This window comes from Epinephelus moara, chromosome 15, assembly GCF_006386435.1.
Source record: "Epinephelus moara isolate mb chromosome 15, YSFRI_EMoa_1.0, whole genome shotgun sequence".
Classification (NCBI taxonomy): domain Eukaryota; kingdom Metazoa; phylum Chordata; class Actinopteri; order Perciformes; family Serranidae; genus Epinephelus; species Epinephelus moara.
The window spans coordinates 14,267,240-14,287,812 of NC_065520.1; the positions used below are offsets into that span (position 1 = coordinate 14,267,240).

Below are 20,573 nucleotides of genomic sequence, written 5' to 3' on the forward strand. Positions count from 1 at the left end.
TCGATGTCTTTTTGGGTTGTTTTGTGCTGTATTTTACTCCTTTTGTGTCTGCTTGTGGTTGTTTTGTGTTTCTTTGTGATCTTCTTGTCCATTTTTGTAGTTATTTTGCATCTCTTTGAAGTAATTTGATGTCTTCTTGGTTGTTTTGTGCTGCTGTTAACTCATTTTGTGTCTCTTTGTGGCTGTCTTGCCTAGTTTTGTACTTATTTTGTGTCTTTTTGTAGTTTCTTTGCATCTCTTTATGGCCTTTTTGTGTCTCTTTGTGGTCACTTTAAGTCTTTTCCAGGTCAGTACATGTTACATGCCCTGTAGGCCCGTTCAGTCATCCATCCATGGTGATATCGTTAGTTAGAATTTTTACCCTAGTGTCTTATCTATTGTCTTAATATGTATTTCATTTTATGTATTCTTTATTACTGTTCATATATATTAAAGGCTGTCTTTGGCAAAATGATTTTTTATCTCATACTCTGAGCCAGAGATCTCCACTTCAGTAGCACTTACATTCACTAAACTTTCCACTCGTATTTATTTATTTTATTCTCTTTTTACCGAGGGGTTTATACTTCTATCATTCACAGCCTGATCTATAGAATATTATAGTCAAAAACTTTCTATAGCTGTTGACAGTATTTTCTGATATATGGAGTGATAAAAGCAGATATCCAGACATTTCAGAAATCTTGTGAAGTAAAAAAATAATTGTGAGTAATCAACTGAGGAAGTCTCATGGTGGATGATACATTTTTCTGGATTTATATTACATTTGATATGTTTTTCTTATTTATTTATTTTCCTCTTTTCTTTTCTTTAATTTTGTCTTTTCCCTGTATGTAAGAAGAAGATTATAGAAGATTACCTTCCATTCATGAGGGAGGATGGAGATCTTTTGGATCCTAAAGTTAGGCAGAGATCGCTGCAGACTGTCTGCTAATAGTTCTGCTTTGGCGTAATGTGGACAGTCTGTTTGTCCTGACGGGGTTAAAACCGGAAATTAGAATTGCGATATTTTTACATACAACATGCTATATGATAGAAATAAATACATAAATTACTTAATTAACTTTACCAGAGAGCACAAATTTTGCCATTGTATCCGGACGGCGTTGGTTGCTAGGAGACCGTGGGTGTTGCGCGTATTAGAGTCCGTGTAGAAACACCCAACAAAATATAGCAAGCGGGGAAAAACACGACGCGTTATAATGACTGTGGTCTATTTAACTTCGATAAATGTTATGTACAACACATTTTACATTCACAATGACCATTATTTATTATATTTCGGCAGTACGGTGGCGTACCATGTTGACGGGCGGACTAAATATGGCGGCGCACACAGCACGGAGTAGCAGCGCATGCGAGCACTAGCTAACATGAACTGGACTTTCTACCGTTTTAATGTCACCTAGCTCTGTGTATCTTCGCTAAACAACCTCTAATGTGAGATATTACACTCTCTAGCACGTGCCATGTGTTTCCATGGGACAGTTATTTGTACGAGTGGAGTAATAAGGTAGGGAGGCATCAGCTAGCTAACCTTAGCTAACGTGAGCTAGCCAGTGTTTCTGTTACTTGAAGGGGCAGTTTGGTGACCTTGTTGACAGCTTAGTTAAAGTACTTTAATACGTTATTTATACTAACTAAGTACATATTGTAACAGCATATGTGGCCAAGAATGTTAAGTGGAAACAGTCGGATAATTGTTAACTTCCGGTATATCCATTTTCAACCTTTATAACGTCCCCTGAGTTGTTAGAGAACAATGTCTGTCTGGGTGACAGTGGGAGCCATGAAACGGGTCCTGAGTTATTGCAGCCGCAGATCTCTATGGCAACAGCGCAGTTTCCTGGTGACATCATCAGTCAAAGAAGACATATCCTATTCTAGTCAACAGTTAGCCCACATCTGGAGCACAAGACAGCAGACATGCTTAGATAAGAGTCTTGTTAGTTCGGTGAGGTTTTACTCACAGGGTAGAATCCACAGTGACGACTTGGACGACAAGGAGCAGCATCCTTCATCTTCACTGTCACAGTCTTCGCTGCCCGCTGAGATCCAATCTGACGAGAAGGCCTCAAGGCAGACGCGGAGGTGGTCGCCCTTCATTGACCATCTGGAAAGCTGTGCCTCCCCATCGGACGTTTTAGACCTCACCTGTCAATACGCACCCACGTTTCGACAGGTCAGCAACTGCCTGACCCAGATGTGGTCCACCACGAAGAAGATGGCAGAAGAGCAGCGACGCTACGAGCTGCAGCTTATGTCCGAGCATCCTGCTTTTGACAAGCTACTGCAATTGGCCATGAAGGGAGCGGGGCACATGTCCAATGAGGATGTGGCTTTTTCTCTGCTGTGTATGGTCAATCTGGGTGTTCCCCAACATAGCCGCGTGGTCCAGACGTTCCTCCGAGCCTGTCAGGTAGGCAGTCACAGAGTGTCAGCCACCAAGAAAATATGTTTTCATTTTGTTTTGTTGTTTATCCAAATACATTTTTGTTGTTCGCTACCAGGAGAATCTGAATGACTTTGATGAGAAGGCCCTGTCCGTCTTGGCCTCCGGTCTGGAACATATGGAGAACTGTCCCAATGTCCTCGCACTAAAGGATGGCATGAGGTTAGGAAATTATGCATACGGCTTAGAATTGGTGCAGAAAATAAACCTATAATCACTGTATTGATTCTTAACGTTGCTTTGTCCTAGGTTGGTAGTCGAGGCCCGTCTTCCCAGGATCAAGAATGTAAAGGCTCTCCAGACCATGATGCGCATTATGGGGAAAAATGTCCCACTGGACCTCAAGCAGAAACTGGAGGTTGGTTTATGCGTCTTGGTTCTGACGTTATGAAAAATGTCCACTTGGACTCAGGGATGAACTGAATCAACTTTGGTGGTCGTAGGTGAAAGGCCAAGGTCACTGTGAGGTTGTCTGACTTATTCTCGTGAATGTGATATCTCAAAAATACCTTGAGGGAATATCTCAACATTTGGCACAAACATCCATTTGGACTCAACAACAAACTGATTAGATTTTGGTGGTCAAAGGTCAAGGTCACTGTGGCCTTGTATCCATCCTATAAACATGAACATAATACTCAGAACATCTGAGGAGTTTCTTCAGAGTTGGCACAAACATCCTAATGGACTGCACAGTGATGACGTGATTAGGTTTTGGTGGTCAAATGTCCAAGGTCAAGATCACTGTGACCTTGCTTCCGTCTCATTCTTGTGAACATAATATATCAAGAAGGCCTTGAGGGAATATCCTCAAAGTTGGCACAAACATCCAAATGGACTGCACAGTGATGGCGTGATTAGATTTTGGTGGTCAAATGTCCAAGGTCAAGGTCACTGTGACCTTGCTTCCGTCTCATTCTTGTGAACACAATATATCATGAAGGCCTTGAGGAATATCCTCAAATTTGGCACAAACGTCCAGTTGACTGCACAATGATGACATGATTCGATCTGGGTGGTCAAAGGTCCAAGGTCAAGGTCACTGTGACCTTGCTTCTGCCTCATTCTTGTGAACACAATACCTCAAGAAGGCCTTGAGGGAATATCCTCAAATTTAGCACAAACGTCCAAATGGACTGCACAGTGATGACGTGATTAGATTTGGGTGTCCAAATCTAAGGTCCAAGGTCAAGGTCACTGTGATCTTGCCTCTGTCTCATAATTGTGAACACAATATCTCAAGAAGGCCTTGAGGGAATATCCTCAAATTTGGCACAAACGTCCACTTAGACTCAATGATGAACCGATTAGAAGTCGGAGGCCAAAGGTCAAGGTCACTGTGATCTCACAAAACTTTTTTTGGCCTTAACTCAAGAATTCATACACTAATTAAGACAAAGTTTCATTCAAATGTCTAATAGGATAAAATTTACGAGGTTATGACATTTTATATCCAAAAGATCAAAGGTCAGCTTCACTGTGACAACATAACATTATGCAAAAACACTTTTCTGGCACTGAATTGGTGACGCTAATCTCTGGTGTCCACTTTGAAACCGTGCTGATTGTATAGATCTCCGTGCTGCCGGCGGAAGATGTGTGTGAAGCATCCATGTTTTCACAGACATTATAGATCTAGTCTGTCACTGCAACTTAACCGGTGCGCGGAGGCATACAACCGAGAGGCGGTGATTCTAGTGTTCAGCTGTAACTGAATCCATTCCACGTTGACACTCACTCTGTACACTGCCTCTTCCAGAGAAAAGCTCTGTCGATGAAAGACCAGTTCAGCCTTCCCAACACCCATTACATGATCTCCACTATGGCTGTAATGGACTTCTACTCCAAACCCCTGCTGGAAGTCTGCAGTAAGACATTTCAAGGTAAAAAAGTTAGTGTTAGTTTTGAATTATAGCAATTCTATCCTTGAATACTTTGAATTATTGTCTAATTTAAATGTGATATATTGATTTCTTATTACCAACCTGCTATCCCTCTTTGACTCTTTTTCCACGTCTGTTCTCTCTGGTAGAAAACCTCCATGGAACCCCCTTCAACAAATTATATGTAGTCCTGCAGTCCTGTAGGCAGCTACACTACAGAGACATTGATCTGTTCACTGGAATTTCAGACTACGTTGCCTCTACTATAGACATATGGACTAAAAAACAGGTGCTGCAGCAGACTACTGTTGTTTTGTTTGTTCATTTAGTCATTTAGACGATGTAAGTAATCTTTATGTGTTAGTGCTATAATTATGATAGTTAAAGGAACAGCGTGTAAGATGTCGGGGGATTTAGTGGCATCTAGTGGTGAGGATTGCACATTGCAACCAGCTGAATCTTCCCTTGATTAGAATTCCTTTCGTATTCGTTGTTCAGGAGGTCTTTACAAGGATCTGCCCCCTTCTAAGGTTGCAAAAGCACGACGATTCTCACTTAATACACTAAAGAAAACATACTTATTGTATTCCATGTCTGTGATTTAAAAATAAGCCGGAATATTTGTGGAATACTCATTTTGATTCGCCATGTCAACAGATTAGTAAGACTCTTGTCTTTTTCTTTTCCCTCCTCCTGCTCAGGTGATCCTCTTCCTGTCTGTGTTCGAGAACCTCACCTTCTGTCCCGCTGCATTAATGGAGGCATATGCCGAGAAGGTGATCACCAGTCCGGACGCTCTGACACTTCAAGACCTCCTCTGTGTCCTCAAAGTGTACTCCAATCTTAACTATGACCTGCAGCACCAAAGGCAACAGTAGGTCGCTTGTGTTCCTCCATTTAAGTTACAAGACTATTGGTTTCCAGGCTTGATGTCCTTGTTGGGTTCGATGTTGCTGTTCCAGGTTCCTGGATAGTCTCAGCACGGCTCTGGACTCCTATCTGCCCAAGATGTCTGGGTTTGAGTTGTTAAAGGTTGTGTATCACATGTGTCTGCTGGGCCACTTCCCCTCGGCACCACTGGAGCTTCTCCTGCAGAGCAGCACACTGGAGAAGTTTAACACCACAGGTGATACAATGAATCTCCTCTCAGCCTTTCCCGTCTTCATCTGCCACTTCTTTTATCTTTAATTCCCCTTGCTCTTTGTTAATGTTTTCCCTCTTTCTCCTCAGTACCCAGGTTTCTCCCAAACCAGGAGAAAATGTTCCAGACGGTGAACTTGTGCCTCCGTCTTGAGTGTCCTCTGCTCCCTCAGCCCCTGACACTCCCTCCATCTGTCCCGGGAGACCCGGTCCCCAGCAGATCATCAGTGAACCTGAATCTCTCAGAGGGCCTGCGGCGTGTGTTGGGAGACCAGGCAGACACAACGCTGCAGGAAATGGTGACGGTGGAGAACTTCTACCTCATAGGTAAAGACAGAATATTGGAGGAGAGAAGTTAAAGTTTTGAAATTGTGACGCGAGCAAGCACTTTTGTTTTCTGTGTGTCGACTCTCAGATGCTGTGATAACCAAACCTCTGCAAAACCAAACCTCTGCAACAAGTGCAGGAGGAGAGTGTTCTCCAGCAGAGAGCAGTCAAAGGTAAGACAATAACACCCATAGTCACCAGACTGTTGTTTTTGGTTTAATGTGCTTATGTCATGTTTGATGGAGTGTTTAGATGTGACAGCAGGTGGAGAGGATGTTTGGGCATTGTGTTCTGACAATGTCGGGCATTGACGCATGCTGTTATTGCGTAAATCAAACATCTGATTCCACAACTTTGCATGCAACAAAGCACGTATAACTCACCTGTACTGAAATTAGCTCGTTCTCTACTGAGAAACAAAACAGTACACAACTTAAGACATGGTCAAAAATGATGCATTAATGAAGCTTAAACAGAAACAGAAATAAACTTTTATGTAAGTTTTGATATTTCATGAAGTTGTGTCGTCCACATCTAGTTTATTTAAAACTTTTGAAATTATTTAATTCTAATAATACAATAGAACATTTAGATTAAGAAATTTAATTAGTTTAATGCTCTGTTGTTTAAAAACCAGGCCCAGTGTGTGACCCTGATCTGGGGAAACCACTGGTTGTTACTGGTTTTTGAATGTTAATTGTTGTTACTTTAATTTGTGTTTCTGTAATTTGAAGCATTCTCTGGCACAACCTGAAGCATCCTTCAGGTTAAATAAAGTTTAATTTAATTTAATTTAATTTAATTTAATTTAATTTAATTTAATTGATTTAATTTAATTTAGTTAACTCTAATTTGATTTGATTTGATTTAGTTAAATCTAATTTAATTTAATTAATCTAATTGATTTGAGTTAATTTAGTTTAGTTTAATTTAATTTAATTTGGATAAAACTTTACTTTTTTTAACTGTTTTATTCAATGTGCACATCTAAAGTCATTTAATTTCATACAACATACATAGTCATCTCTCTCACTCTCTTTTGTTACCACTAAAAAGTGTGTGACCCTGATCTGGGGAAACCACTGGTTGTTACTGGTTTTTGAATGTTAATTGTTGTTACTTTAATTTGTGTTTCTGTAATTTGAAGCATTCTCTGGCACATAATTTGTGTTTCTGTAATTTGAAGCATTCTCTGGCACAAGAATTTCCTTTAGGTTAAATTAAGTTTAATTTAATTTAATTGATTTAATTTAATTTAAAAAAAAAATTTAAAGATATTTTTTAGGGCATTTTTCCTTTATTGGACAGGACAGGTAAGTGTGAAAGGGGGAGAGAGAGGGGGGGGGAGTGACATGCAGCAAAGGGCCACAGGCTGGAGTCGAACCCGGGCTGCTGCGGCAACAGCCTTGTACATGGGGCGCCTGCTCTACCACTAAGCCACCGACGCCCCTAATTTAATTTAATTTAATTTAATTGATTTAATTTAATTTAGTTAACTCTAATTTAATTTGATTTGATTTGATTTAATTTAGATAAAACTTTACATTTACTTTTATAACTGTTTTATTCAGTGTGTACATCTAAAGTCATTTAATTTCATACAACATACATAGTCATCTCTCTCACTCTCTTTTTGTCGCCACTGCACACAGATTTTTTGTCTGAATTTTGGAAGTTCTGCCTTTAAATCAGTCAATTAGTGCTGTAACTAATAGATTTCTTTTTTTTATTTTATTGCAATAAATATTAGCATCACAAAAGATGTTTTATATATTGAACTCATTAGGCCCCAAACGTCCGTTACCTAAACCCCACTCCACCCTTTTCCCCTGTGAGCTCGCTCACCACAGTTTGTAGTGCTGTATGGTACAGCTCACATTCTCACCCCAATATTCACATGTATATCTATACACATAAAAATACATCACTTATAAAATAAAATAAAATAAGGAAACCAATAATAAATGATAATTAAAAATCTACAAAGAATAATAGATGAAAGGCAAGATATGTTGTGTTATACAAGATCTTGATAATAAGAATAAACTTTATTTATACAGCACCTTTCAAAGCACAGATGCAAAAAAACAGAGAAAATGAAATGAACTAAAAGCCAAACATTAGGCACACAGTAAAAACAGGGTAAGATGAATTAAGAAGGCCTAAAACATTGTCAGTGATTTGAAAGACGAGACAGAGTTTGTGGCCCTGATCTCCTCAGACAGGTCATCCAAAGTCTAGAAGCTTTGACTGCAAAGGATCTATCACCTTTGTGAATCAATCAATAATCTTAACAAAAAGTAAAAGTCAAAACCGTGGCAGCAGAATTTTGGTTGAGCAGAAGGTGGTAGAAGTATTCATAACTGATGCCACAGTGAGGAATTACAGTCGTCTAATCGAGAACTTATGAAATCATTGGTGACAGTTTCCAGTCATCAATGGAAACTGATGACAGAAAGAAATGATCTAATCTTTGAACTGTTTCTGAGATGTTTCAATGGAAAGATGATGATCACCAAGATCTGAAGTGATATTCACCCTCGCAGTCAGAGGTCTTCAATGGTTTTCAGGCCAAGGACCCCTGTGCTGATCAAAACCATCAAACAATAATTCAGCAGCCCCTCTGCAGTAACTTTGAGGACCCAGGATCAGGACTGACGATATCAACCAACTACTCTGAGGAGAGACAGGATGATTTAAGAACTTTGCAGATGAACCCGGCTGCAGTGAGAACTTTATCTTCTCCAGGTCTGGGAAAGATATTGTATCACGTAACCAAGACGAGAGAGATGGTGTTTGCTGTTGCTATAAAAGGAGGATTCTCCTGTGAGCTGTCAGGGAGGTCAATCTTATTTGCATTCTTTAGGAAAACCAGTTTGAGGCAGAAAACACTGAAAATCTAATTAACAGAATAGAATTAATCCCAAACTATAACAACCCTTCTTCAGTTAAATGTTAGAGGTGCAAAATACTCCAAGCACAGCATTGTCTGAAGAAAGTCACAGCCTATTTTTTAGGTTTCAGGTTTTCGTCTTATAGCTAAACCAGTACTTTCACCCTGTCATGCCTGTACCTGAATTCAAATTTTGACCTTTTTAAAACCGAGACACTCCCTGTCTTCACGTCCTAGAATTGCAGTACTTTGCGAACCTCACTCTGGATTCTGCTACGGTACGTCCACTCCCCGCGGCCCTCTGGCTGTCAAGATTCGCCATCTGAAGATCCTGGGATACGACCCTGTCTTGGTGAGACTCGGACATGATCACAGTTTGAGTTTGGCTGAGCAGTTACTGATACTGATCCTGATCCTGTTCTTCCAGGTAACGGAGCAGGAGCTGCAGTCTGCGTCGGAGGAGTTCCTCAGGGAACGGGTTTTTCCAGAACACCAGCAAGCAGAGCAGCTGGGACCTTGAGGACAGTGTCAGACGGGTGCCAAGAACCCTATCTGGTTCAGTGTTCTTAATCTGTGCAGTCATCATGGACACATTGGAAGCTTTGTACATAATTAAGAAGGAATAAATATACTAAAATATTTCAATGAAAACGGTGTGGATAAGTTGAAGTGAAGAGAGAGTGATCTTCTCTTTGTGTTTGTAGAAGAGTCGTTGGAGGAGTGACTGTGGGGGATGAAAGAAAGGTTTAATCGCTTGTTTTTAATCACCGGTCCCAAAAAGCTCAGAAACATGTTAATCTTGCTGAAGCTTGTGGCAGTTGATGAGTAAGAACCACGTCGCTGAATGAAACCAATAAAAGCAGCGTGTGCACTTCCAATAACTGCGCACAGAAAGTGCAAGGTGAGCAAGGTAAAGGTAGAGTCCCTTTGAAGCAGCCACGTCTGCAGAAAGCACGGCGCAGGAAAAAAACAGCAGAGGGAGGAAGACAGGAAATGGTGTAGATTGTTATTGTTTGAAGTGTGTGCCTCTCCTCTTTGTGTATCTGCCTCTCATCAGCCTCCATGATGTTAACGCTCCGAAAAACACCATGTGATGTTTCATGTTTCTCAGAAAAAAGCGCACAGACTGGAAAGAGATGTGTGATGTTAATCGGCGTGATATTTAAATCTTTTGCTCCAGTGTTCACAGAAGGCCGTAACGGCTTTTCTTGTCTGAACTTTGCGGTCTGCTATGATTCAAAGAGCACCACGCAGCGGGCGTACCCTGTGAATGTGGTTAGATCCCCTCATTCAGACACCACTGTGTTTCGACCACAGAGGGGTTCCAGCTATAGATCTGTGTGTGACAACCAGAGACAGTGAGTGAAACAGGAAGCTGGGTGCGTTATTTCTTTATTTTACACAACCACAACTCTAGGAGGAACTGCTACTTTTGCTGCGTCGACACAAAACAAGTAGTACTGACAACGAAATCGACCAAACAAACAATGATGTCCTGTTCATGGCGAGCTGCTACGACTGACAGGACAGCTGTGCACACAGTCACATGATGCACCGCTCGTCAGAAGTGTCGCGGTATAGGGATTTGAACCCCCCTTTTCTTCTTGCGGTCCCTGGTGGCCTTGGGTTTGGTGTTCATGTAGTCACACTGGGAATCTGACTGCCGCCACTTGGCCTGTAAGACACGTGAAGACAGTTAAACAGCAAGTCTGTGAAGGTCCGAGGGTCATAGTGTGTCACGGACTGCACGGACTCTCAACTTGTTGTGCGCAGGGGACACTTTTGCAAACTTTCAGGCTAAGGCAGTGAGACCAAGTCAATGTTTTGCAAGTCTTTGCACACAAGTCCCTAGTCAAGACAGGCAAGTCCCAAGTCCTAAACTCTTGAGTTTCAAGTCCTAAACACGTCTTAATGCACGCTTTACCAAATGTAATGCCATTTTAACAACAGAGTAATGACATTTAAGAACTCATGTCCAAGTTCAAGTCAAGTTAACTCTCAAGTCATCAAAGTTGTGACTCAAGTCTGACTCGAGTTTAAGTCATGTGACTCTAGTCTACACCTTTAAGCCAGGGGCCAGTTAATAAACAAACATTTATAATATCACAGAGGTGGGTGCAAGTCTTTGCACAGTTCATAACCAAAGCCACAACGACAAGTCACAAGCAAGTCTCAAGTCTTTGCTCACAAGTCCAAGTCAAGACATGCAAGTCCAAGTCGAGTTGTGAGTCTTTTTTTAATTTATCAAGTCGAGTCTAAAGTCATCAAATTTGTGACTCAAGTCCACACCTCTGAAATTGTGTATGTCAATTCGAGTCCCTGCTGTAAGTCAAGCAAGACAAGTCATGTCACTGCTCCGGTCCCAAGTCCTAAACAAGTCAAAATGCACGCTTCACCAAATGTAATGCCATTTTAACAACAGAGTAATAACATTAAAACTCATGTCCAAGTTCAAGTCAAGTCTAATGTCATCAGAGTTGTGACTCAAGTCTGACTCGAGTCCAAATCATGTGACTCGAATCCACACCTTTTAGCCAGGGGGCAGCTAATAAGTCAAGTCCCAAGTCCTAAACTCTTGAGTTTCAAGTCCTAAACAAGTCAAAATGCACACTTTGCCAAATGTAATGCCATTTAACAACAGAGTAATAACATTAAAACTCATGTTCAAGTCAAGTTGAGTCTAAAGTCATCAAAGTTGTGACTCAAGTCTGACTCGAGTCCAAGTCATGTGACTCGAGTCCACACCTTTTAGCCAGGGGCAAGTTAACAAACAAACATTAATTATATCACAGAGATGGGTGTAAGTCATTGTTTTGCAAGTCTTTGCACAGTTTATTAACAAAGCCACAACCACAAGTCACAAGTAAGTCTCAAGTCTTTGCACACAAGTCCCAAGTCAAGACAGGAAAGTCAGAGTTCAGTTGTGAGTCTTTTTTTAATTTATCAAGTTGTCTAAAGTCATCAAATTTGTGACTCAAGCCCACACCTCTGAAATCATGTATGTCAATACGAGTCCCTGCTGTAAGTCAAGCAAGACAAGTCATGTCATTGCTCAGGTCCCAAGTCCTAAACTCTTGAGTTTCAAGTCCTAAACAAGTCAAAATGCAGGCTTCACCAAATGTAATGCCATTTAACAACAGAGTAATGACATTAAAACTCATGTCCAAGTTCAAGTCGAGTACAGAGACTCTGAAGGGCTCGTTCCTCTGTACAGACTGGGACATTTTTCATGGTTTGTGTATTGATGAAGCCACTGAAACTATTACAGAGTATATTAAATTCTGTGTGGATTGTGTGGCTACCAAAAAAGTTATCACACTCTATCCTGACAACAAGCCATATATCACCAGAGAATTAAAGGACTGTATTAACCGGAAAAAAATGGCTTTTAGGAATCATGACTGGATGGGGTTAAAATCAGTGCAAAAGGAGCGAAATCAGTTGTTAAGGGAGGCAAGAAGGAAGCACAGGGATGTCACTGAACAGAACGTTGCCTCTATGGATTCTAAAAAACTCTGGGTCTCCATTAAAGCTGCTACCAACATGACAACACACAGGAAGTGCCTCATAACGTGATGAGCTGAGTAAAGCAAATGAACTCAGTGATTTCTTTCTCAGGTTTGATACACAGGACTTCTCTTTGGAATGCAATAATGCACTACAGTCAATTACATCTGCCGACCCTGGTTCAAGGTTAGTAGTTGATCCCCTCAAAATTCAGTCACTTTTCAGCCACGTATGCAAAAAGAAATGTTCCTTCGATCTCATGTTACTGCTGATTAAAAACGCGGACAGTGAACGTGCTAAGATCCGTGCTGAGATTGATGTTATGCGAGAAGAAATGAAAAAAAAAAAACTCGAGTCGCTCCAAGTGCAGGAGGTGCTTAAACGATGTACTGACTCGAGAGACTCTTATGAGAAAAAGCTGACTGAGACGAAGGTTGAGAAGTACCGCAGAGACATCATGGACTACAAAAATGGCCGAGTATACTCATGGATGACGTCAGACGGCCAAACCACTCATTTCAGACGCCAGCACAGAGGCCCAAGGGACCCGGGTTTGCCATCATCCGGAGGGTCCGGCAGTGATGCATCTTCGACCAACAGCCAGATGCGGCTTTTTTTACGGGGACCCGGGGAACGGCACCATATGAGCAGCGTGACTCGAGGCGGCAGACCAGGAGGGGCGGGAGACGACACCGCTCCAGCCGGAGACACCACATCCCAGACAGTGGCACAACGGTGATCAATCTGTCTAGCAGGCCCCTGACTGACTCTCCCAAAAATTCACAAAAGTTGTGTTGAGCCTGTACCCGGACATCCTATTGTAGCTGGTACACAATCCCTGACTGAACCTATATCCAAATACATCGACCTACATATAAAGGATCTTGCTTTTCACCTGCCTTCATTTGTTAAAGACGCTACAGATTCCCTCAACAAAGCTGGGTCTTTGCAAAATCAACAAAAGGAAGACTTTTTATGTACCAGGGACGGCACGAACTTGTACACTAACGTACCACACGCTGAAGGCTTAGAAGCACTTGGACCAGAGAGAGACTCAGATTCCTCCCACTGATTTTTTGGTCAGCATGGCTGAACTCATCCTGAACAGAAATGACTTTAAGTCTGACGACGCTTACTATTTGCAGTGCCAAGGCGTAGCTATGGGGTCGGCGTGTTCGCCTAATTACAGTAATCTTTTCATGGGGAGTTTCGAGGAGGAATTTGTGTACAATAATAATCCTTTTCTCCACCTTCTGAAGTGTTGGTATCGTTATATTGATGATATTTTCTTTATTTTTTCGGGTACTACAGCTATATTGATGATATTTTCTTTATTTTTTCGGGTACTACAGCTCGACTTGAAGAGTTTAGAAGTTACATTAACACAAGGATGCCATCCATTAAGTTTTCTCTTGAATTTAACAATGAGTCTATTCCTTTTCTTGATGTCATGGTTGCTAGAAATGAGCTACTGAGCACTAGCGTTTATAGGAAAAAGACTGATACTAACAGCTACCTTGATTACACCAGCTTCCATCCACCTGCCCTTAAAAAAGGTCTCCCTTTTAGTCAGCTCTTAAGGGTCAGAAGAATTTGTAGCACTGATGCGTGTATGCTCAGGGTGAGACAAATTGACAGGAGATCTTTATTGACCTCCAAGACCCGTCCTTCAAAAACTCTAGGTCTGGTTTGTGCTACCACCTTCTCTAACATCTCGGCTGATACAAAGAATAGTTTGAGGCAGCACTGGTATATTCTAGCGGGTGATCCACACGTTGGTCATTTATTTAAAGAGCCTCCAGTTTTTGCACACAAACGTGCTCCAAATTTAAGAGACCAGCTAGTCAGAGCAGATTATTTTGTACGTCCTCAGCACTTTTTATCCTCTCTACCTCAGGGTAATCATCCATGTCGAAGTTGTGTTCACTGTAATGCCACGATTAAAGGTCCCATTCAGGACGTAAATACCCCATTAAGAGTAGGATCTCATGTAAAATTTGTTGTCTGTCTTTTAAAATGCCCATGTGGGGTATGCTATGTTGGCAAGACTAAGAGAGAACTGAAGATTCGTGTCTCAGAACACAAGAGCAGCATCAGGAATAGAGATGAGAAATCATCTGTGGCAAGACACTTTAACGCTGCTGGCCACGATGTGTGCTCCTTAAGATTTCAGGGCATTGAGGAAGTGAGACCTATGAAGAGAGGGGGGGTAGAGAGAGAAGGCTGCTACAACGTGAAGCCTTCTGGATCCACACGCTGCAAACTGAACGCCCGAAGGGTATGAATGAGGAACTTGTAGTGTTGTTTATCACTGTTTTTCATACCGTTTGCCCTGTCAATATGCCTGATAGGGTTTAAGATGTATTAAGACATATTTACATTTGATCTATTCTATGCCTTATTCTGCCATGTTTGTGTGCCGTACTAGAATGTATGCCTTGTTATATATAGGAGGGGTTACCATGATATCAGCACTTTATGTCCTTTTACTGTAATATTTTGTATATATTTATTTATTTTTTTGGGTGTACTCAGGAAGTATTTATTACTCTTAGGTGGTGCGTGTTGTCTTTCTTCATAGAAGGCACAGACTTCCCAAATGCAAACTGAACCGTTTCAAACACTCATTCATTCCTAATTCCATCAAAGTGTTAAATAGCTCGTGAAGACTGGGAAATACTGGGGATTGTGCAATAACTTGTGCAGTAACTTGGGTTGGGAAATATTGGGGATTGTGCAATAACTTAGTGTTTTGTCTGTTTTTCACATTTTGTCTGGTTTGTCTTATGAGTGTGTATGTTTGCCATTTCCTGTGTCTTTGCTGATTTGTGTATATTTATTGTCTGCAAGGCAGATGGTGTATGCACTCTAGTCCACGACAAATTTCCCCTAGGGGACAATAAAGTATATTCTATTCTATTCTATTCTATTCATAAACAAAGGCACAACGACAAGTCACAACTAAGTCTCAAGTCTTTGCACACAAGTCCCAAGTCAAAAAAGGCAAGTACAGAATCAAGTCCTAAACTCTTTAGTTTCAAGTCCTAAAGAAGTCAAAATGCTCGCTTCACCAAATGAAATACCATTTTAACAACAGCAATAACATTAAAACTCATGTTCAAGTCAAGTAAGTCTCAAGTCTTTGCACACAAGTCCCAAGTCAAGACAGGCAAGTCCAAGTCGAGTTGCAAATCTTTTTTGAATTTATCAAGTTGAGTCTAAAGTCATCAAATTTGTGACTCAAGTCCACACCTCTGAAATCAAATATGTCAATACGAGTCCCTGCTATTAGTCAAGCAAGACAAGTCATGTCATTGCTCAGTTCCCAAGTCCTAAAGTTTTGTATTTCAAGTCCTAAACAAGTCAAAATGCAGGCTTCACCAAATGTAATGCCATTTTAACATGTCCAAGTAAAGTCATAAGTCATTTGTGTTTGTCTTTAGTTAACTCTAAAGTCATCAAAGTTGTGACTCAAGTCTGACTCGAGTCCAAGTCATGTGACTTGAGTCCACACCTCTGAAATCATGTATGTCAATACGAGTCCCTGCTGTAAGTCAAGCAAGACAAGTCACGTCATTGCTCAGGTCCCAAGTCCTAAACTCTTTAGGTTCAAGTCCTAAACAAGTCACAATGCACGCTTCACCAAATATAATGCCATTTTAACAACAGAGTAATAACATTTAAGAACTCAAGTCCAAGTCATGTTGCAAGTGTTTTTTGAATTTATCGAGTCGAGTCTAAAGTCATCAAAGTTGTGACTCAAGTCTGACTGGAGTCCAAGTCATATGACTCGAATGCACACTTCTGGGCCATGGGCTAGTTAATAAACAAAGCCACGCCGACAAGTCACAAGTACGTCTCAAGTCTTTGCACACAAGTCCTAAGTCAAGCGAGGCAAGTCTCGAGTCAAGTTCCAAGTCAAGACTCACAAGACCCAAGTCCTAAACTAGTCATGATGCACCCTTCAACACACTTAATGTCATTTTAACAACCAAGTAATAATATTTATATTTACAAATTGGCGTATAAAGTGTGTGACTCAAGTCCAAGTGAAGCCACGAGTCATTGGTGTAAAGTCCGAGTCAATTTGCAAGTATTTTTTCATTTAAAGTCATCAAAGTTGTGACTCAAGTCTGAATTGAGTCCAAGTCATGTGACTCGAGGGTCCACTTGATAAAGAAACATTAATATTTATCACAGAACTGGGAGTAAGTCACACGTGCAAGTCACAAGCAAGTCTCAAGTCTCAACCCTCAAGTCTCAAGCAAATTCCAAGTGACTGTGGTGAGAATCAAGCAGATGTGGGACCAAGTCATTGTTTTTCCAAATCACAAGTCTTTGCACTCAAGTCCCAGGTTAAGAAGGCAAGCACCAAGTCAAGTCCCAAACCCTGCAAGACCCCAACCCTTGCATTTCGAGTCCTAAACAAGTCCATTTATTCGCTAAAACAAGTGTGCTGAGATACATTTTCACAGCATAATAACACCATTAATACAACAGCAGAATGAATTTTGTATGTTTCTGTCCCGTCTTGTCATATTTAACTTCTCTCATGTTGCTGAATATGTTTAATTTTCTCTTCCCAAATTGGCTCGGGTGAAGTATTTTCATCATGATTTAGACAGTGTTTGGTGACATATCTCTACAGTCCAACGAGTCAAAGTGTTGGTTAGGAATGACTGTTGTTGCGTCATTTAAATATTGTGTTTGCTTTTATACATAAGTTCCAAACTCTCTTCACTTTGTCTTCACCTGGTGTTTGTATGTGTTGGAGGAATATCTTACCCAGATGATGATGGCGACGATGGTGACAATTATTCCATAGACACCAAGAACTACAATCCCCAGAATCCAGATCCAGAGGAATCCATCTTTTTGAGCATCTTTTATGTCAGGCTTTATATTGCAGGTTTTATTGACTGTGCACTGGTGTCCTGGAGGAAACGTATTCAGGAAGCAGTCAGTGAACTGGGCTATATGCACACAACATTATAAACGTGCCTGTTTACTCTTAGATATATTTACCTTTTACACGTACCAGGATGCTCAAAGTACTGGGCACTTTTCTGAGGGGAGGCGGGAACATGATGTGAACCTCACATCTGTAAATACCATAGCTACTGGCGTTCACGCCCGTGAGCGTGAAACTGGCTGATTTGTTTTCTGTGTTCTCCTGCAGCTCCACACCCACCCCGGTGTTTGACTGCTCACAGTTTGATGTCGCGTTGTTACGCATGCACGCAAGCTCGTAAATCACCTCTTCTTCCTTGAGGAGGTAAAACGTCACGTCTTGGGTGGTCAGCTTCGGACAGGGCACTGACACGTTGTGTCCGGGGGCTACGCAGGCAATTTTCAGCTGGTCTGGAGAGAGAAATGAGGGAATGATTCAAGGGGTGATTGGATTCTGATTCCTAGTCTTACACATTGTGGCAGCTCTTGGGCAGCTAAGTTGTTTACTCATGTTGATTGCTCATTAGGTCTTCTTCTTGTTTGTAATAAATACACAATAATGTAATAATGATAGAGGAAGCTCGGGCACCGAATGTGTTAGGTACGGCACTGCTCACACACAGTCTAATGGCGGATCTTCGTGCTCTCTTAGGTGTCATGAACTAAGGAAACAGAGTAACAGTATTGTGTTTGCTGTTGCAGTAACCCCAGCCAGGATGCTCGTGCCTGTGTCTGTAACCAACACCTTTGAAAAGGAAATGGCGTCTCACAGCTACAGCTCCTGCAACACATTGTTTTATTTGCATTTAATTCCCCTTAACTGAAATTCAGGCTTTGAAGCTCACCGTTTCACAGCAGCTCCGCCCCCACGTGGAATGTGTTCACTAGCAGCACATCTGAGCACATTTACCTCTGTTACCTCACATTTCACATGAAAGACAGGTATTTGCGATGTGAGTGGCATCTGTGAGTCAATCAGTGTCTGACTCACGGATGCCACTCACAAGGTGTTGGTGGTGTTTAGTGTGATGTAGTAATGAAATGAATGCTCTCTGTGGTTCATGTAAACAGTGGTTCTTAAGACTGTGAGTTCATCTGAGGTACTGCTCCACAGATAAACAGCCTCCAAGTGACAGTATATTCACTTATTGTATGTTCCTGAAATGAACCAGAGGGTACTTTGTATCAGAGGTGGGACCAAGTCATTGTTTTGCAAGTCACAAGTAAGTCTCAAGTCTTTGCAAGTCCCAATTCAAGTCCCAACTCAAGGCTGACAAGTCGGAAGTCACGATAGGAAAATCCTAAACTCATCTGGAGAGTAGTTACAGTCAGAGGCGGGGCCGATTGATTATTTTGCAAGTCATAAGTAAGTCCCTAGTCTTTGCACTCAAGTCCCAATTCAAGTCCCAAGTCAAGACTGACAAGTCCAAAGTCAAGAAATACAAATTCTAAATTTAACTGGAGAGTAGTCGCAGTCAAAGGTGGGACCAAGTGATTGTTTCACAAGTCAAAAATATGTCTCTAATCTTTGCACTCAAGTCTAAATTCAGGTCCCAAGTCAAGACTGACAAATTCTAAACTTAACTGGAGGATAGGTACCATTAGAGGTGGGACCAAGTCATTATTTTGCAAGTCACAAGTAAAGTCCCTAGTCTTCGCAGTCAAGTCCCAAGTCAAGACTGACAAGTCCAAAATCAAGAAATACTCATTCTAAACTTAACCGGAGAGTGGTTACAGTCAGAAGTGGGAGCAAGTCATTGTTTTGCAAGTCACAAGTAAGTCCCTAGTCTTTGCACTCAAGTCCAAATTCAAGTCTCGAGTCAAGATTGACAAATTCTACACTTAACCGAATAGTAGTTACAATCAGATGTTGGACCAAGTGATTATTTTGCAAGTCCCAGTTTAAGTCCCAAGTCAAGATAGACCAATTCTAAACTGAACTGGGGACTAGTCACAATCAAAGGTGGGATCAAGTCATTGTTTTGCAAGTCACAAGTAGGTCTCAACTCCTGGACTGAACTCTAAATTCAAGTCCCAAGTCAAGATAGACATATTTTAAACTTAACCGGAGAATAGGTACAATCAGAGGTGGGACCAAGTGATTGTTTTGCAAGTCACAAGTAAGTCTCTAGCCCTGCACTCAAGCCCCAATTCAAGTCTTAAGTCAAGACTAACAGGTCCGAAGTCAAGTCCTAAACTTTGAGTTTTTAGTCCTCACAAGTTAGGATGCACCAAATGCAATGTCATTTTAACAACAGGAAATTTAAAAGATTAAAAAATGTCAGAGGTGGTGCAAAGTCATTGTTTTCCAAGTCACAAGTAAGTCTCAAGTCTTGGGTCCTTAACAAGTCATAATGCACCAAATGTAATGCGATTGTAACAACAGTAATAAAATATTAAATTTACCAAATTAAAAACTTTCTCTTCCCAAATTGGCTTTTTGGGAAGGTTTTAAGTATTCAAGTCAAGTCTAAGTGTAGTCACAAGTCATTGGTGTTAAAGTCCAAGTCGAGTTGCAAGTCTTTTTTGATTTTGGCAAATGGGGTCAAAAGTCATGATATTTCCGACTCAAGTCCACACCTCTGGTTACAACACCACTGCTGTTATTTATCAAACCTGTTGATGGTTGGGTGTCACTTACTCCTGCGGGTGCTAACCTCAGTGATAACAGACGAAACCAAACACTGTAATCACCTATGTACAGTTAAATCTCTTTAAATTACTTCTAATAGTTATTACTGATCTTTATGAGTATATGAATGACTAAAAGCTAGAGTTTATGTGTTGCAATAAAGTCCACAGCTTACCTTTGCAGACGCTCTGAGACTCGGTGGCATGGGAGAACCTGCACCCCAGGAGGATCATGAACACCCAGCAAGCTCTCATCTTGAACTTTTGCACCGCGAGTGTGAATTTGCCTCCAGCAGAATGATGCCCTCGAGGCTCTCCCTCATCACCTAGAACGTCAAGCTCCTCCAGCAAAGTGCATTAACTGTGTGCCGCAGAGAAATCTGATCCAGTACTCCGATATCATCAACCCCGGTTCCATGCATGCGTACGCTCCCCCGACTGTAATGCATCATCTCCTCATTGTGCCTCTGACTGAAACACTCCCACGGCGCTGCAGTGACTGAACCTCGTACATCCTCTCATGAGGGAAAACATCCTGTGACAGAAAACGCCTCCTCTTCTGAAGTTTCCGCTCGCTCCCAGAGTTTGTGACCTTTGATAGTGTTTTATTCATGTAGGGTTATGTGTTTATTGAGACTAAATGTCATCACAGGACCAATCTGTTCCTGTCAAATGAACTATTTACTAATATTGCATCATTATGTGGAGACAAAACCCACAAACAACCTTTCATTGCTGATTATAAACAGTTAAAAGCTCCTGGTTACCTGCAAGCACTTGTTTAAGGGTT

The 20,573-nt window shown here is 41.3% G+C and overlaps 3 protein-coding genes across 5 annotated transcripts in view; 1 reads left to right on the forward strand and 2 right to left on the reverse strand.

The window, feature by feature from the left end:
- The window catches only part of mdh1b (malate dehydrogenase 1B, NAD (soluble)), a 4,692-nt gene extending 3,550 nt beyond the window's left edge, over window positions 1-1,142 (reverse strand). For both annotated transcript variants that reach the window (XM_050063761.1, XM_050063760.1), the window contains exons 1-2: window positions 1,070-1,142; window positions 860-972 (exon numbers count right to left, since the gene is read on the reverse strand). In XM_050063761.1, coding sequence (XP_049919718.1) covers window positions 860-972; window positions 1,070-1,091 — 135 coding nt within the window. In that variant the 5' untranslated portion in view covers window positions 1,092-1,142. The remainder of the gene's footprint in view (window positions 1-859; window positions 973-1,069) is intronic.
- Window positions 1,143-1,326: 184 nt separating this feature from the next.
- Window positions 1,327-9,926, forward strand: fastkd2 (FAST kinase domains 2). Of its 2 annotated transcripts, XM_050063758.1 has the most exons (11): window positions 1,328-2,419; window positions 2,511-2,614; window positions 2,702-2,810; window positions 4,212-4,335; window positions 4,485-4,624; window positions 5,037-5,209; window positions 5,298-5,461; window positions 5,566-5,802; window positions 5,891-5,975; window positions 8,933-9,047; window positions 9,123-9,926. In XM_050063758.1, exons 1-11 carry the CDS (start codon window positions 1,763-1,765, stop codon window positions 9,213-9,215), a joined length of 2,001 nt encoding a protein of 666 aa, XP_049919715.1. In that variant the 5' UTR covers window positions 1,328-1,762; the 3' UTR covers window positions 9,216-9,926. The 2 variants fall into 2 exon arrangements, with proteins under 2 accessions (XP_049919714.1, XP_049919715.1); XM_050063757.1 differs by having other exon boundaries at window positions 1,327-2,419; window positions 8,933-9,926.
- A 144-nt stretch (window positions 9,927-10,070) lies between these two features.
- Window positions 10,071-20,573, reverse strand: si:dkey-1h24.6 (T-cell-specific surface glycoprotein CD28). Its single transcript, XM_050063763.1, has 4 exons — window positions 19,960-20,573; window positions 17,228-17,563; window positions 16,988-17,136; window positions 10,071-10,370 (listed from the first exon to the last, which is right to left on the reverse strand). The coding sequence occupies exons 1-4, from the start codon at window positions 20,036-20,038 to the stop codon at window positions 10,257-10,259; spliced, it is 678 nt and encodes a 225-aa protein (XP_049919720.1). The 5' UTR covers window positions 20,039-20,573; the 3' UTR covers window positions 10,071-10,256.